At 43.6% G+C, this 17,473-nt stretch overlaps 1 protein-coding gene across 5 annotated transcripts in view; it reads left to right on the forward strand.

The window, feature by feature from the left end:
- Positions 1 to 17,473, forward strand: part of CLCN1 (chloride voltage-gated channel 1) — a 39,190-nt gene that overhangs the window by 19,015 nt on the left and 2,702 nt on the right. For 2 of the 5 annotated variants that reach the window (XM_045388212.3, XM_065542696.2), the window contains exons 13-22: positions 5,116 to 5,185; positions 5,401 to 5,511; positions 7,902 to 8,115; positions 8,345 to 8,478; positions 11,619 to 11,860; positions 12,235 to 12,346; positions 12,674 to 12,753; positions 13,003 to 13,041; positions 16,553 to 16,657; positions 16,749 to 16,835. In XM_045388212.3, the coding sequence (XP_045244147.1) occupies positions 5,116 to 5,185; positions 5,401 to 5,511; positions 7,902 to 8,115; positions 8,345 to 8,478; positions 11,619 to 11,860; positions 12,235 to 12,346; positions 12,674 to 12,753; positions 13,003 to 13,041; positions 16,553 to 16,657; positions 16,749 to 16,835 (1,194 nt within the window). Of the gene's footprint in view, positions 1 to 5,115; positions 5,186 to 5,400; positions 5,512 to 7,901; positions 8,116 to 8,344; positions 8,479 to 11,618; positions 11,861 to 12,234; positions 12,347 to 12,673; positions 12,754 to 13,002; positions 13,042 to 16,552; positions 16,658 to 16,748; positions 16,836 to 17,473 lie in introns of those variants that run through there. The other 3 variants (XR_012432966.1, XM_045388213.3, XM_074036197.1) reach the window with 3 other exon arrangements.

Consider the following 17,473-nt stretch of genomic DNA (forward strand, 5'->3'; position numbering starts at 1 on the left):
GGCGACAAGGGCAATACTCCGTCTCAAGAAAAAAAAAAAAAAAAGTTGATTGCCTTTTTTTTCTTTTGTGGTGATTATCTTTTTACTAATAGTGTGTCTTGCCTAACCACAACACTTTCCTCTATATATTAGAGTTCTCATTTATAAGTCTGTCCATACTGAACTTTCAAGCTTTTGAATACCTTGCTATTAACTTATTTATGATACCTTTTATAAATCTATGTTTTCCCAGGATATGAGTCACTAAGTTATATTTATATTGCAGTAGCTACAGTGAGTTCATATATTCATTTGTTCAATAAATGTTATTAAGCATTTACTGTGTGCCAAGTACATAGTATTTCATCATTAACCTTTAGCTAATCTTATGCTTGCAACAGAAAAAAAAATTCAAAATATTTTAAAATGTTCTTCTATTTTTTGCTGTTTATTTAATGTACTTTTCAGTGATGTTATGACTAGAGACAGCAGATACTTGAAACACTGAATTTCAACTCTGTAACATATTCCCAGGGTTTCTAGAAACTGCATTTGCAAATGATCTTCCCTATTCCACTTTAGGTGGTTTAGTTGGGTCTATATCATTCATATTTTGCACACTCACTTTATTAATTTAATCCCTTTAAAATGTCTTTCTTCAAAAGATTTTCCTTTTTTATCATAAAAGGAGTTATCAGTGTCTTGTTAGGGATTTGATTTTTAGACTTTCATTATAGAGTTTATCTTCTCTAATTTATAAATCCCAACCTCCTATAATTAGTTGTTGAATACACAAACCCACCTACAGTAACCAAGTACACATGTTGCTGGATCTCAGAATTGAATGGTAGTCCAATGATTATAACTGTATTTTTCTGAGATTTCTCTAGACTGAGCTATATGGCAACATTGGCATCATATGTACCTTTAAAAGATCGAGATTTTGAAAAGTTCTGTAGAAACAAAATACTGTATATTTTTCAACATTTCCCCTAAACCTCATCCCAGCTCCCCAGATTCCTAAGTATGTGTCTGGATTCCACTTCACAAATTCCAGCTTATTGGGAGAAATCTACTTAGATGATATAGAGGACTCATCTGTATGCCACTTTTATTAATTTCTCACTAGATTATATCCTTGATAATGTTACATCATTCATGTATCAGAAAAAGAAACTTATACTTCCTGGACTATATTTCAAGCCCAACAGTTTGCAGCCGGCCTATAATATCCTATAATACTTATAAGCATAAAACCACTCCCTGCTACAAATCTATGATATTCCCTGGTTATCACCACTTCTCAGCATTTTCACTGTCATTGGACACAATAACCATGCTCTTATTTTTTAGCTAGGTAGGATACGTAGCTAAATTAAAATATAAACATGACTGAAACAATTTTTCCAGTGTCTAATTTGAAATGTAGTCTATGTGGTCTTCTGGCAGCATCTGTACAGGCAGGTAAGATTCTCAATTCAGCTGGTTTTTATTTATTTTTTATTTATTTTTTTTTTTTGAGATGGAGTCTTGCTCTGTCGCCCAGGCTGGAGTGCAGTGGCACGATCCCGGCTCACTGCAAGCTCCGCCTCCCGGATTCACGCCATTCTCCTGCTTCAGTCTGCCAAGTAGCTGTGACTACAGGTGCCCACCACCACGCCCGGCTAATTTTTTGTATTTTTAGTAGAGACAGGGTTTCACCATGTTGACCAGTATGGTCTCGATCTCCTGACCTCGTGATCCGCCCGCTTCAGCCTCCCAAAGTGCTGGGATTACAGGCGTGAGCCACCGCGCCCGGCCAATTCAAGTGTTTTATAGTGTTAATGAAGGGAACTTCCATCTTCCTCAGTCTCATGACATGGTAAGATCATTACATTATACATCAAGAGAAGAGTTTTTACAATGAGTATGAATACCATTCCAAATCCTCAGTTCGCTTTTAGTAAGTCTAACATTGTTACCTAGTATCACTAAGTTCTCTGCACAGGCTGAGGCTCTGTAGAATTTTTTTTCACTCTTTTCACTTCATTCTCCCGAGGTGAATCCTTCATTTCACTCCTTCTAATGAAGGGTCCAAATAATGGGTTTCCAGTTTTCCAGTTCCCTGGAGTTGAGTATTTCAGATCTTGGGAGTTCTGTAGGTCTAGATCTGGAAAAAAAAAAAAAAAAGCTGGATGTAATCCCAGCACTTTGGGAGGTCAAGGCAGGCAGATCACCTGAAGTCAGGAGTTTGAGACCAGCCTGGCCAACATGGCAAAACCCCGTCTCTATTAAAAATACAAAAATTACCTGGGCGTGGTGGCAGGTGCCTGTAATCCCAGCTACTTGGGAGGCTGAGGCAGGAGAATTGCTTGAATGCAGGAGTCAGAGGTGGCAGTGAGCTGACACACCATTGCACTCCAGCCTGGGTGAGAGAGTGAGACTCCGTCAAAAAAAAAAAAAAGAAGGAAAACAGGAAGGAAAGAAGGAAGGAAGGAAGGAAGGAAGGAAAGAGAGAGAAAGAAAAGAAAAGAGAAGATAAGAGAAAAAAGAAAAGAAAGAGAAAGAAAGAAGACAGTCTTGGGAGTTATTTGTGTTTCACATTACTCTGGATCTTTTCTTTCACGTGCCAATAGCTAAAAAAAGTTTGCTAATCTCATGTGTCAACATCCTTACTACCGGAGTTGATAACTTCAATGTCCTCTGATCTTAATACTGTTCTTACACATATCTTGGAGGATAATCTAAAGTACATCCTCTGAAATCAGACCTGTTGGTCACCTGTTATATGAATTGCTAGAGCTTTCAGATTAACCTGAGCCTACAAAATCTCTTATGGCTCTTACATACTTATTTCAAAGAGATGGTACAGGATAGTTCAAGGGGTATCCAACTGTTAAATGTCAGAATCACTTAAGAAGCTTAAATTACAAGTGCCTATAGCCCTATCTGCAGACAATCTGATGTGGTAGCTTCCAGTGGGGTCTGGTCATCTGCATTTTAAAACAAGTTCCCTTGGATGAGCATTACTCTTTAGTGTTTTAGCAAATATTAGCTCTGAGAAGCTTTTCCTGCTTTGCATGAATACTATTTGTTCAGCCCATCTTCGTTCTTTCCTTCCTTCCTTTCTACCTACTCACCTAGCTACATCGTTCCTACATTTACTGAGCACTATGCACCAGTGCAGAGGGAAGGCAGAAAGGACAAGATGCACTCTCTGTCCTCAGGGGATTCTCAGTCTCTATTCTCTTCATTTTGCCCATTTATTTTTATAGTTCTCAACTGTTTTGAATAGTCATATTCTGACATGAAGGAGTATGTGTTTTGCCTCATCTCAGAGCTTCTGGGATGAGACTTTCTCTGAGTCTTTGTCACTGCTTCCTGAGGTCAGCCCTGGATGGGGGAAGTTCTTTCTTCCTAAGGTTCTGAAAATTAAGAAATATATTTCTCATTAGCTTACAGTGCAATTGCGCACAGCTCTAAAACTGTGAATACTTTCACCTTGGCAGTTTGTCTGAACTTTAGCTGCTACCCTCTTGTACCTAATAAGTTTGAGATCCTTTTCTGAGAGTGGTTTACTTATTTTGGAAGGGCCATATAAACCTGTTGCTTTGCTTACATATTACATCTCATACTTTTATTTCTTTTACAGATATTTAAAAAGTTCAACAACTAGCCTTTTTTCCATTCTATTTCTCAATTCTTTTGTACTCTTTTTTTTCTTGAGACCATGTCTCGTTCATCGCCCAGGCTGGAGTACAGTGGCAAGAAGCAAGATCTCAGCTCATTGCAAGTCCCACCTCCCGGGTTCACGCCATTCCCCTGCCTCAGTCTCCCGAGTAGCTGGGACTGCAGGTGCCCGCCACCACGCCCGGCTAATTTTTTTTTTTTTTTTTTTTTTTGTATTTTTAGTAGAGATTGGGTTTCACCGTGTTAGCCAGAATGGTCTCGAGCTCCTGACTTTGTGATCTACCCACCTCGGCCTCCCAAAGTGCTGGGATTACAGGTGTGAGACACCATGCCCGGCCAATTCTTTTGTACTCTTTGCCTCAAAATGTACATATTGCTTTTTGTAAAATTGTCTCAATTTCTATTGGAGTTCTAGCTTACAAAGTTGGCCTTAGAGATTTTTTTTTTTCCATTACATTGGCTGACTTATCAAGCTTTCTCAATTTACCCTTCCAGTATATAGCCAGGACAGATCTAAATTTTGATCCTTGTTTAAGGTGATCTGATGATTAAAGCAAGTGGCTCAGGCAAGTAAGTCTTCTCTCCAGGTTCTACTGTGAGTTTCACCATATAGATGGTTCTATGAATGATCAGATAAGTCACTCAGACTTTAAATGTCTGACACTTAGAACTGGAGCTCCTCGACCGGGCGCAGTGACTCACACCTGTAATCCCAGCACTTTGGGAGGCAGAGGCGGGCAGATTGCCTGAGGTCAGGAGTTCAAGACCAGCTTGGTCAACATAGCAAAACTCCATTTCTACTAAAAATACAAAAAAATTAGGTGGGCATGATGGCATGCACCTATAGTCCCAGCTACTCGGGAGGCTGAGGCAGGAAAATAGCTTGGACCTTGGAGGCAGAGGTTGCAGTGAACCAAGATCATGGTACTGCATTTCAGCTTGGGTGCTGGGTGACAGAGCGAGACCCTGTCTCAAAATAAATAAATAAATAAATAAAAATAATAAAAAATAAAGAAAGAACTGGAGCTCCTTTTCAGAAATATAACCTGAGTAGGAAACGTTTTCCTCCAGCTTCAAGAGTTTCAGGCTATTTGCTGAGGCAAACTTTCTGGACTAAAAGGGTACAGTGGGCTGGGGCTCTTTGGGGGCAGAGAAAGAGAAGTACTCTGGGGCTCCATTCTTTGTTCTAGACTGCTGAAAGGCAAATACAGGCACTCAAAGTAGGAGGGATTTGGTCTAGTCATCTGGAGGAAACTTCTGATAGTATTCCTGTATTGTCTTTGGTAATCTCTTAGCCTGAGAGCTCTATGGTTTTTGTTTCTGGAAGAAGGGTGACAGACAAAGTGGCTTTCAGAAGGATCAGCTATCCCAGGATTTCTGCAGAAAGGATAGTGGGAAGGGAGATGTGTGTGTGCATGTCTACTGGGCAGAGCTGAAAGGGTATTCCAACGCTTCTTTTTACTGCAGTTCTGGATGTCCATCGTGGCCACCACTATGCCCATACCCTGCGGAGGCTTCATGCCTGTGTTTGTGCTAGGTAAGTTCTGATGGGAAGCCTGGGGTCTGACTCAGAGTTGCAATCTAGGATACCGGAAACATAAGGAAAGGCCCGGGATGCTGGGAGTTTGTATTTCGTCTTAACACCCCAGGAGAGATTGGTTCTGCAAACAGAGAGCAAGGAACTTGGATCTTGTAACACCTTTTATCTTTCTTTTATCTTTTTAAGATAACTTCCTTTTATCTTTCCTCTAGGAGCTGCATTTGGAAGGCTGGTAGGAGAGATCATGGCCATGCTGTTTCCTGATGGTATTTTATTTGATGACATCATCTATAAGATCCTACCTGGGGGCTATGCAGTAATTGGTGAGAAACATTCCCACTTCCCTGTAATCAAACATTGAGTACTCCAGACTCCCACACTTAAACTCTCCCATTGGATCTTCATTCTAGGCTACACAATACAATTTTAATTTAGTGCTACTTAACTCGACTTATACTCAGATAACATACCTATGACTCTGACTCTCATTATTTCTTATTGAACTTCTGTGAGCCTTAGTTTCCTCATGTGGAAAAGGGTCATAGGGATCAAATGAGATCGTAAGATTCTAGGATTGTGTCTGGATGTTTGATAAGGGTTCTATCTTTCCTTCCTAGGAATCATGGAACCAACAATGCAGGTGATTGGCTCAGGTTGCAGGCGATTGACTCAACCTGAGACGTGTTTATATTGATGGGGAGTTAAGAGCACAGGACTAAGAGCTAAGAAACATAGCTCTAGATTTCTCCTGCTGCTTGTTATCAGTGACCATGAAGCAAGATAGCTGCTTCTGAGCCCTAGTTTCTTTATTCTAAAATGACTTCTAAGATAGAGCTATGCCTAACACCAATAGAATCCTGGGATTATTGTGCTTCCTCCCTTCCTCACCAAAATTCCATAGCATCTCAGGCCATGCCTTCCCTAGATAGAGAATTGCTGACCAGCTTTCTAGCTCACTTGGTACCCTGCTCACCTGACATAGTTTCTTTATAAAAGCCTCTTTCATCAATGAGGGTCACTGCTCTTGTTCCCCAACTTCATGACTTCCTGGTACACATGCCTCCCTTGTGAACATTTCCTTGTATACACATCCTGTGATTGTTTATGTTCTGAAGCATGTTGTATGCAATATCCAGTAGTGTCATTCCTCCCTATATTTCCCTTTTGTGGTGCTTTCTTGCTTGCTCTCTCCCTTTCTTTCTTTCTTTCTTTCTTTTCTTTCTTTCTTTCTTTCTTTCTTTCTTCCTTCCTTCCTTCCTTCCTTCCTTCCTTCCTTCCTTCCTTCCTGCTTTCCTGCCTTCCTTCCTTCCTGCCTGCCTGCCTTCCTGCCTTCCTGCCTTCCTTCTTTCCTCTCTTCTCTTCTTTTCTTTCCAGAGTCTTGCTCTGTTGCCCAGGAGTGCAGTGTCACAATCTGGGTTCACTGCAACCTCTGCCTCCTGGGCTCAAGTGATTCCCCTGCCTCAGCCTCCCAAGTAGCTGGGATTACAGGCACATGCCACCATGCCTGGCTAATTTTTGTAATTTTAGTAGAGATGGGGTTTCACTATATTGGCCAGGCTGGTCTCAAACTCCTGGCCTCAAGTCATCCACCCGTCTTGGCCTCCCAAAGTGCTAGGATTATAGGCATGAGCCACCACGCACAGCTGACTTTTTCTTGTTACATTTTCATATGTGCCTTCCTCTACATTTTCCCCATAGGGTATCTCTTCCATATTTAAATAAGAAATATAGTTAATGCACAAGTGACTATTTTGGTTAGTGGGAAAACAACCAAAAATTAACAAGATAGATTCTATCTTCAGGGAGCTTATAGAATTATAAAGTTTCAGATCTACAAGGGCCTTAGAAATCATCTAAATGACCCCTTTCACTTTATAGTTGAGAGCATGGGATTCCAGAGGAATTAAGCTCTACTCATTCCATTGAGAAATAGTAACAGCAGGATCTGACACAAGTCTCATTGCTCCAAGTCCACAGCACGATTCTTGGGTTTCCACTCTATTTACTCATTAATTCTTGGCATTAATACCTAAAGCCCAACGTAAAAAAAAAATGTCATAACTGAGTTGTAAAATGCTCAGTGAAGAGACCTGATACAGTGGCTCACGCCTGTAATCTCAGCACTTTGGGAGGCTGAGGCAGACGGATAACTTGAGGCCAGGAATTTGAGACCAGTCTGGCCAACATGGCAAACCCTGTTTCTACTAAAAATACAACAATTAGACGTGTGTGGTGGTGCATGCCTGTAGTCCTGGCTACTTGGAAGACCAAGGCAGGAAAATCATTTGAACCTGGGAGGTGGAGGTTGCCATGAGCCGAGATTGCACCACTGCACTCCAGCCTGTGTGACAGAGTGAGACTCTGTCTCAAATAATAATAATAATTAAACATAAATAAAATAAAATGCTCAGTGAATAATCATCCAAACTTTTAAAAGCAAGGAATGGATAGGACATCACTATCTTCATATTATAAATGAAAATTTTGGCGCACACAAAGATTTTGTAACTTGGTGAAGGTTATAGAATGAGATCAAAATGATGATTTCCTAAGAGTTCAGTATTCTAGTCCCTATTCTTGACAAATCATTATGAGTGTTGGCACTGACCAGGATCTTGTCTCTCATTCCGTGTTATTCCCATCCCATCCCCATATGTCCTCCATGCTAAGAACGGTAGTCCTAACCTACAGGTGCATTCCTGTGTCATTCTAGGAGCAGCAGCGCTGACTGGTGCCGTGTCCCACACAGTCTCCACAGCTGTGATTTGCTTCGAATTAACGGGTCAGATTGCTCACATCCTGCCCATGATGGTGGCTGTTATCTTGGCCAATATGGTGGCTCAGAGCCTGCAGCCCTCTCTCTATGACAGCATCATCCAGGTCAAGAAGCTACCCTACTTGCCTGACCTTGGCTGGAACCAGCTCAGGTCAGGGGCACTAGATGGAATTAGTTCAGATCTGATGGGGAGAGTGGGAGGTTCAGAGGCTGAGATTGAGCTTAGGGTTAATGTTTGGAAACATTGTTTTAAATTATTATTATATTCTCATGCATTTAATAGATATTGTGAGTGACTGAAAGTATGGCAAATCTTATGGGAGGAATGGAAGGGATAGGTATATGGTGGGGCTAACCCACCATGCTTTCTCCCTCCATAGTAAATATACCATCTTTGTTGAGGACATCATGGTACGTGATGTGAAGTTTGTTTCAGCTTCTTACACATATGGGGAGTTGCGAACCCTGCTCCAGACCACCACAGTCAAGACTTTACCACTGGTTGACTCAAAAGGTCAGTGGGAAGGAAAGAAGCAGACTCCAGAGCTAATGACCTGAATAAGTGTCACATAGAGGTAGAGGAGGCCCCGTGGTGGGGGCTTTGTCTTTAGGGGCCATCCAATGTGCTATGTACAAGGAAGGAAAAATTAAGCCATACACAAGCACAAAAAGACAGTTAAAAATCCAATTAAAAGGGCTGGGCATGGTGGCTCATGCCTGTAATCCCAGCACTTTGGGAGGCTGAGGTGGGCGGATCACCTGAGGTCAGGAGTTCGAGACCAGTCTGACCAAAGACAGGAGAAATGCTGTCTCTACTAAAAATACAAAATTAGCCGGGCATGGTGGCGCATGCCTGTAATTAGAACCCGGGAGACGGAGGTTGCAATGAGCCAAGATCACGTCATTGTACTGCAACCTGGGCAACAAGAATGAAACTCTGTCAAAAAAAAAAAAAAAAAAAATCCCACTAAATACAGTCAATTCTCATAATTCATGGTAGTCACGTTCAATTAAGTATTAAGTTCAAATACTATACTGAACAATTGCTCCTAGGAAAAATGCAGGCCTGGATTCCTGTGAGTCTCTGGTCACATTTCCATCAACCAATCAATACATAACCTTGTTGTATGTGTGTTTCTGGTAAAGACACCTTATTTCATAGATATTGTTGATTAATTAATATTGAATTTGTGGCCAACGGCACTATAACCCTTGCCTGAATTAAGCTTACTTAACACACATATTTTCTCAATAAGGCTCATCACAGCCTTCTTGCACTAGGAACAGTAGACAGCACTTTGACATATATTTGGTGGCCATTTTTAGCAACAAAATCACCAACACAAAGCACAAAAATGTAAAAAGGATGGCATTAAATAGACTACAAAATGAGCACCTGTTTACGGTGTGAAAACTGAAACAAGAAGGTAGAGCACTGCTTTGTTCAACTTCAGCTGCGAACTGGGGCATCGGGCAACTAAAAATCTTTGTTGCTCTATGCATGTCTGCAAATTACACTGAAAGCACCTCTACTATTGGTTTTGTGTTACAAATATATTTTAGTGACTAGCTGAATTCACAAATAGGGAATCCATGAATAATGACAATTAATGTAAATCCCATAGCTTCTTACATGGTTCCATTTGATGCTTAAGTAAGTCCTGCTTGTTCTTTAATGCCCAACTTATGGAAGAGTTGGAACTCTTTTCTTTCTTTCTTTCCTTCCTTCCTTCCTTCCTTCCTTCCTTCCTTCCTTCCTTCCTTCCTTCCTTCCTTCCTTCCTTCCTTCCCCTCCTCCTCCTCCTTCTTCTTCTTCTTTCTCTCTTTCTTTCTTTCTTTCTTTCTTTCTTTCTTTCTTTCTTTCTTTCTTTCTTTCTTTCTTTCTTTCTTTCTTTTTTTCCTTCTCTGTCTCTCTTTCTTTCTCTCTCTCTTTCTTTCTTTTTTGACAGAGCCTTGCTCTGTTGCCCACGCAGGACTGCGATGGCAACATCTCAGCTCACTGCAGCCTCCATCTCCTGGGTTCTAAGCAATTTTCCTGCCTCAGTCTCCCGAGTAGCTGGGATTACAGGAACACACCACCATGCCCTGCTAATTTTGTATTTTCAGTAGAGACGGGGTTTCATCTTGTTGGCCAGGCTGGTCTCGAACTCCTGACCTCAGGCGATCCACCCACCTCAGCCTCCCAAAGTGCTGGGATTACAGGCGTGAACCACTGCGCCTGGCTGGAACTGTTTCATATGGAGGAGTGAATGGTTTTTAGTAAACAATAATTTCACATTTCTCTGCCTTCACCATCCATTGACACCTCATCCTGCTTTGTATGATTTCTTATTGTCGTTTATATATCTGTATCTTGTCTTCCTCACTAGGTGGGCATTCCTTGAGAATAGAGTCTATGGATTCTATATGCCCAGAGTGCCTTGTTATAGGTATCTACTAGATATTAAATGAACTCTTTCCTAGTGTTTGAATTAGTGTAATTAAGAAAAATTATGTAGGGTCATTTAGAGCCATTAAGATTGTTAGTTCTGATTTCTGATAATCAGAATATCCAAATTTCTCAAATTGGATTAATTCAAATATTTTCCCAAATCTCAGATACCTTCCATGTTCTACAGCAGAGGCTCTTTATTAGAGCAGGGGCACAGCCAAGAAGTGAGGTGCAAGGTTTTCATAATAATGACTGAGACCTAACAGCAGAATTCATCTCCATAACACTGCTGCAATGTCATGGCCTTAAAACTTAATAAAAATGTTAATTATAGTAGCAGAATTTCTATAATCATATAAAAGAACCTTCTCAGGAAAAGTAGGCATTTTGTTTTTATCCTAGCAGGGTTTTTTGTTTTTGTTTGTTTGTTTGTTTGTTTTTTAGACAAAATCTTGCTCTTGTTGTCCAGGCTGGAGTGCAGTGGTGCGATCTCAGCTCACTGCAACCTCTGCCTCCCGGGTTCAAACGATTCTCCTGCCTCAGCCTCCCGAGTAGCTGGGATTACAGGCGCCTGCCACCACGCCCAGCTAATTTTTGTATTTTCAATAGAGATGGGGTTTCACCATGTTGGCCAAAGCTGGTCTCGAACTCCTGACCTCAGGCGACGCGCCCACCTCGGCCTTCCAAAGTGCTGGGATTACAGGCCTGAGCCACCGCGCCCGGCCCAGGTTTTTTAAATGATGAAATGTCAGATACAACAGGGAGAGTTCCCTTGTTTCCCTTCTTCCAGGGAGAGATATAATGTTTGTATTGCTTATAGAGTTCTTTCAAAGCGTGATTCACGTCTCAGCTTATTTAAATGGCTTCTCATGTTTCTTTTTATTTGGACAGCATTGGTTCGCCTACTTAATTATCAGCTCACCTATCTGAAATCTATATAAGGCCTCATCAAAATAAGTACAAATTAGCCCAATTAGTGCTCTACTAATTGGAATTGGCCCCGTACCTGCTAAATGGATGAAATAAAAGGGAGTGAGGTTAATCTTGCAGGATTCTTAAAATGAGTTTGTAGGAAGCTGAGAAAGATGTGGGGACGGGGCGGGGGGGGCGGGGGGGGCGGGGGGGGCGGGGTGGTGCTTCTCCGTTCCTTCTCAGGGATGCGGAGCGCGGTGGTGCTGGAGGGCTTGGAGGGGGCGCTCAGGCAGGGCGTGGGTTTCCCTCAGATTCAATGATCCTGCTGGGCTCGGTGGAGCGGTCGGAACTGCAGGCCCTCCTGCAGCGCCACCTGTGTCCTGAGCGCAGGCTGCGCGCGGCCCAGGAGATAGCGCGGAAGTTGTCGGAGCTGCCTTACGACGGGAAGGCGCGGCTGGCTGGGGAGGGGCTCCCCGGCGCGCCTCCAGGCCGGCCCGAGTCCTTCGCCTTTGTGGATGAGGATGAAGACGAAGACGTCTCTGGGAAGAGCGAGGTGACCGCGCCAGGAAGGGCCAGGGAGTGGAATAGATCAGGGGCAAAAGGAAAAGCGTCGTCTGGGCTGGGCTGGGCTTGGGACAGGGGTAGTTTCCCTGAAAGTAGTGGGAAGAGGGAGGGGAGAGGCTGGTAACTGAGAAAGCCAGAAATTCTGGGTCAGGTACCAAAGAGACCAGTGCCTCTGGGTCCAGGGACTAAAGAAGATAAGGTTGCAGATGATGGTCTCGACAATTCAAAGGGATACAGGAATTTCTGAACTGGGGGGAAGAACAGAGTTTGCTTTCCCAGAACATCCACCGACTGGTAAAGGCAGTGAAGGCCCACTCAGGCAGTCTCTGCTTCCAGGCTGAGACTTCTTACTCTTCCTTACAGCTTCCTCCTTCCCTTCCTCTCCATCCCTCTACTACTGCCCCTCTGTCCCCAGAAGAGCCCAATGGGCCTCTGCCTGGCCACAAACAGCAGCCGGAAGCACCAGAGCCTGCAGGTGACGCTCTTCCCTCATGCACCCCAACTCATGCCTTGTGGGTTATCTCTGGTCACTTGGACCTGACCTTGACCTGCATGCAACTCCTATGTGGTGTAGGGTCGGGGGTGAGGCTGGGGGATTGAAGGAGGAAAGGGTTCTTATTCATCAATTCTCCTTGTCACTGTCCCAGGGAGTGGGAGCAGAGGGTGATTTAGGATGGTGGAAGAGAGGGTGAGGTATCTGGGAAGTGCAGCTCTTTGGAGGCAAGTGTCAGGCACTGCGTGGGGCCCCTAGCCGTTTCCTGTTGCTTTGTGTCCGTTTCCATCCCCTCACCTTTCCTGTCAGGTCAAAGACCCTCCATCTTCCAGTCCCTGCTTCACTGCCTGCTGGGCAGAGCTCGCCCCCCAAAGAAGAAAGCAACCCAGGTGAGGAGATGTGTTTGGGATACAGGGGAAAGGGAGCCTACCCTTGAAGAGTGAGAAACCCATGGTTCTTAAATCAGGAAGGCAGAGACCCCACCAAGGAGGAGGAGTTTAATCATATGGAAGGGATGATTAATGGAAAGGAGGCATCGGTGGTCCTGGCCAGGGAGGGATGGCTATTGTTTCATTGGGAACCATATGAACCATGGGAAGAAGAGGGAAAGAACTTGGACCTGTGTCTTTCTTCTCTAGGATTCCACAGATTTAGTGGATAACATGTCACCTGAAGAGGTGAGTAAGGGAAACCAAAATCTGGGGTAGATTGTTCTGTCAAATGAAGATATTTCTAATTTGTTTCTACCTTCTTTACTGTGTTGTCGTGAAATAGAATGTGATCTAGATGGGAAGTATTTTGACAGGATGGAAATAAGGATGATTATGGAGAGATTAATGAGTGTGTGATGGGACATGGAGGTGTTCTCGGAGGGACACGTCATTTCAGGAGAAAAACTTTGAGCCTCCATGAGTAAATGGGGCCATGGTGCTAAGATGAGCCCCAGATCTTTTAGAGATTATGGACTTTCTGGATCAGGCAAAACTTTAATGGAGGTAAAATGTCACCAGGAGGCTGGCACTAAAACAGCAACATGGAAGAAGAACATCAAAACTAAAATGGGAGGCTGGGCGTGGTGGCTCACGCCTGTAATCCCAGCACTTTGGGAGGCTGAGGCAGGCAGATGACTTGAGATCAGAAGTTTGAGACCAGCCTGGCTAACATGGTGAAACCCCATTTCTACTAAAAATACAAAAATTAACCGGGCATAGTGGCACACGCCTGTAATCCCAGGTACTTGGGAGGCTGAGGCACGAAAATCACTTGAACCTGGGAGGCGGGGATTGCAGTGAGGGGAGATCGCACCACTGCACTCCAGCCTGAGTGACAGAGCCAGACTCCACTTCAAAAACAAAACAAAACAAACAAACAAAAAAAAAACCCACAAAAAAAAAAAAAAAAGAAAGAAAAGAGAAGAAAAGAAAAGAGAAAAAGAAAAAAACAAAACCAAAATGACCAAAATGAGGAAATCTGCCCCTGGTGGAGGTTACTGTGCTGGATTGATCAGGGCCCTGAGACAGTGAACAACTGGAAAATGCTAGGCATTGCTACTGGGAAGAATTGAAAAAGGAAGAAAATAATGACCATGGTGCCTCATGGGGACAAACAAATGCCTACTTTCCTAAAAGAGGTGGTTATCCAATCTTCAAGAGAGAAAAGTCAAGCATTCTGAATGCACTTGGTTGTGAGGAGGGAACAGAATGTGGAATAGTGATTGGAAGCAGGTAGCTGAAGGGTCCAGATCAGAACATACCAAGGGGTTGTGGAGGAACAACAAAAAATCCATTGGCAACTATTCCATATGGTAAAAGAATGCACAGTTTGCTGCAATCGCTGAAAACATAAAGCTTGTAAAGTATGAAGCTGACAAACACACACAGCGGATATTATTTTTAAGTAAACATCTTATTGGATATCTGGAATATATATGTGCTGACAATGAAAAGCATTACAGGGTTGGAGGAGGGTGTTGTGAGTGACAAGAGAGAAGGAAAACCTTCCCCACCCCTCAAAACACACACACTTCTGACAAATGACTTGTGAAAAACTCAAATAGATGATCACAGGGGGAAAGGAACAACTATTCCTTCTGCCCACAAGCAGAAATCAGAAAGGCCATAATTGCAATTAAGGAGTACTTTGTTAGGCTGCTCAAACCAATAATAATAAGCTTTTCTTTTTTTCTTTTTTTTTTTAATTTAATGCTCCAAAGATTGAAAACCAACTAGTTTATCAGTGTGGCTATCAAATGACCACTGGAAATAAAGTGCAGCCAGGGATTAAAAGTAAGATAGACCATCATTTCTAGCTTATGTCTTTCCCAGGGAGGACTTCAAGGAGCTACCAATTCCCATGTGACCCACTGAGACATTTTAGAGGGATAAGATCCAATAGGAGTTGAAATTCAGGATATTTTGAACACAATTTTCAGACCAGATGATACCCTTGACAATATCAAGATGTTGATATTGACCAAAAAATGGTATGGGGGCAGTATGGGAATATTGAAAGATTCAATTATGTGTTGCCAGAAGTCCCTACTAGGATTTGTTTAATTCTGCATACTCTGGAGTACACACAGAGCTCTGTTTCTAACTGGTACCGAGCTTATTCAAGTAGTGGAACACATCAGCCTCAACAGCAACATCCTGCATCCCTTAGGCAAAAGCTGGAGATGTACCTGGAATGCAAACAGCAGTCAAGGTTAGAAGCCCAGCTCCACCAATTACTGACTGTGTAATCCTGGGCAAATGACTTCCACACTGTGCCTGTTTCCTCATCTATAAAGTGAAGATAATGATAGAGTTATTGGAGAAGATTAAATGAGCTAAGACGGGTACGGCAATTAGAATAATGCTTGGCAAAGAGGATGTACTTGATAATCATTCACTGAAAATGTTGCCGCGTTATTGTTAAGGAAAGGCAAAAATGGAACGTAAGGCCACAGATTATCATAGAAAAGACCAAGAGGACGGGATGGACCAAACCATGGTTGGCAAGGTCTAGCCCCCATCCTATACCTAAATCTTCTCTACAACACACCTGCTAAGTGGTCATCCATCCTATGCTATGTAACCCTGTGTAATCCATTAGTCAGGAAGATGAGAGTATAGAGGAGGCATGATTGTAATCCAGAAATATCAGGACAGGACAGGTGGAGTGAGCATCACTATGGGCTACACACTAGATCCTAAATCTATATAATACCCTTTGGTGATGTTCTCTGAAGTCAGAGGTATAGATTTGGACAAATAGGAAAATAGAGTTCTAGATCATTCAGAGGGTACTGACTGAAAAGAGATTTTAGAAATTTTAGAAAAATGTATGAGAGCCAGAGATGTAATGGATTATTTGGACTCTTGGGAATTTTGGTGTGCATATCTAAAGTCAAGAGGATGGTTGGCCTTTGTGCCTTAATGCTTCTGTCATAGACCAAAACAAACAAACAAAAACCGGCTTTGCTCAAGTCAACTAAGTGCCATGAGGTCCAGTATAGCTCTTCAGTTTCAACAAGTACTCACCATGGTTCTCTGCATGAGAGGTGATGTGCTAGTTTCTTCACAATATACAGCAGCCAATACCACATAACACTCAAGACAAGTGCAAAGGTAAGACAAATGCCAATACAGCAGGAAGTATGGCCAATGTCATTTCTGAAAAGGTGAGACCAGCTAATACTATGAGAATTTAAAAAAGGGAGAAGCACGTCTGATTGGGAGAGTCAGGAAATACGTACACTGCAGGGACAGGGTAGGGCAGGTAAAGGAACTCTAGATGGGCAGAACAGCAAAGACAAAGGGGAAGGCGTGTTTGAAGAGCAGAAAGCAGTCTGGTTTGATTGGAGCCCCGCATCTTATAGTAGTCGTGGAAAATAGATGGGAAAGATAGGTTGGGAATAACAAATGTTTGGGACGCCAGGGGATGGGAGAGTTGGGGCCTAGAACAGGGAGGGATGTTCTGGGTACCTGGGGGTTGCAGGGTAGGTTGGGGGTTCCTGATGAGGAAGGGCAGAGAGGCTCTGTCCCCGGGAAGAAGGAGGAGGGCCTCTGATCTGGGGGATCTGTGATCAGTTCTTGCATGTTTCCAGATTCTGGGCAGGGGCTAGGAGGGCTGTTTGGGATCAAAATCAGGTATCTGGGGTGAAAGGAGGCTCCGTGATTTTCGTGACTTTCATCCTCTGGCTGACAGATTGAGGCCTGGGAGCAGGAGCAGCTGAGCCAACCTGTCTGTTTTGATTCCTGCTGTATTGACCAGTCTCCCTTCCAGCTGGTGGAGCAGACAACCCTGCACAAGGTGAGTCCTTTGCTGACTGCTCAGGGCTGCAGGGAAGGCAGGAGAGCTGTGGGGCAAGGAACATGCACTGACCTGTGCTCTTCGTCCTCAGACTCACACCCTGTTCTCACTCCTCGGCCTCCACCTCGCTTATGTGACCAGCATGGGGAAGCTCAGGGGCGTCTTGGCCCTGGAGGAGGTAATCACGATGTGTCCCATTTGAGCAGCAGGAGGGAGGCTGGGCACAAGATAAGGGGATGCAGGGAGGACAGAGGGGATATTAGCATCTCAGAAGTCCCCTCAGATTCCCTTCTCTATTTCTTTTCTTTTTTTTTTTTTTTTTTTTTGAGACAGAGTTTCGCTCTTGTCACCCAGGCTGGAGTGCAGTGGTGTGATCTCAGCTCACTGCAACCTCTGCCTCTCAGGTTCAACTGATTCTCCTGCCTCAGGCTCCTGAGTAGCTGGGATTACAGGCGCCTTCCACCACACCTGGCTAATTTTTTGTATTTTTAGTAGAGATGGGGTTTCACCATGTTGGGCAGGCTGGTCTCGAACTCCTGACCTCAGGTGATCTGCCCACCTCGGCTTCCCAAAGTGCTGCGATTCCAGATGTGAGCCACCAGGGCCCGGCTCCCCTCTCCATTTCTTATGCAGAGATTGGAGAGGGTAGAGGAAGCAGCCAGCCGAGGTGGAGGAGACTACAAAGCCTGTTATGGCCACAGCCCTGAAGGGAATGGAATTCTCCACCCCAGATGGGGCCCATGTGATCTTCCGTAGATAGTGTGGGTTTCAGATGGGGTTCCAGGCATGAGTCACTGTTTCTCGGGGATGTGCTTT

The sequence above is a fragment of the Macaca fascicularis genome, chromosome 3 (assembly GCF_037993035.2).
Source record: "Macaca fascicularis isolate 582-1 chromosome 3, T2T-MFA8v1.1".
NCBI classification, from domain to species: domain Eukaryota; kingdom Metazoa; phylum Chordata; class Mammalia; order Primates; family Cercopithecidae; genus Macaca; species Macaca fascicularis.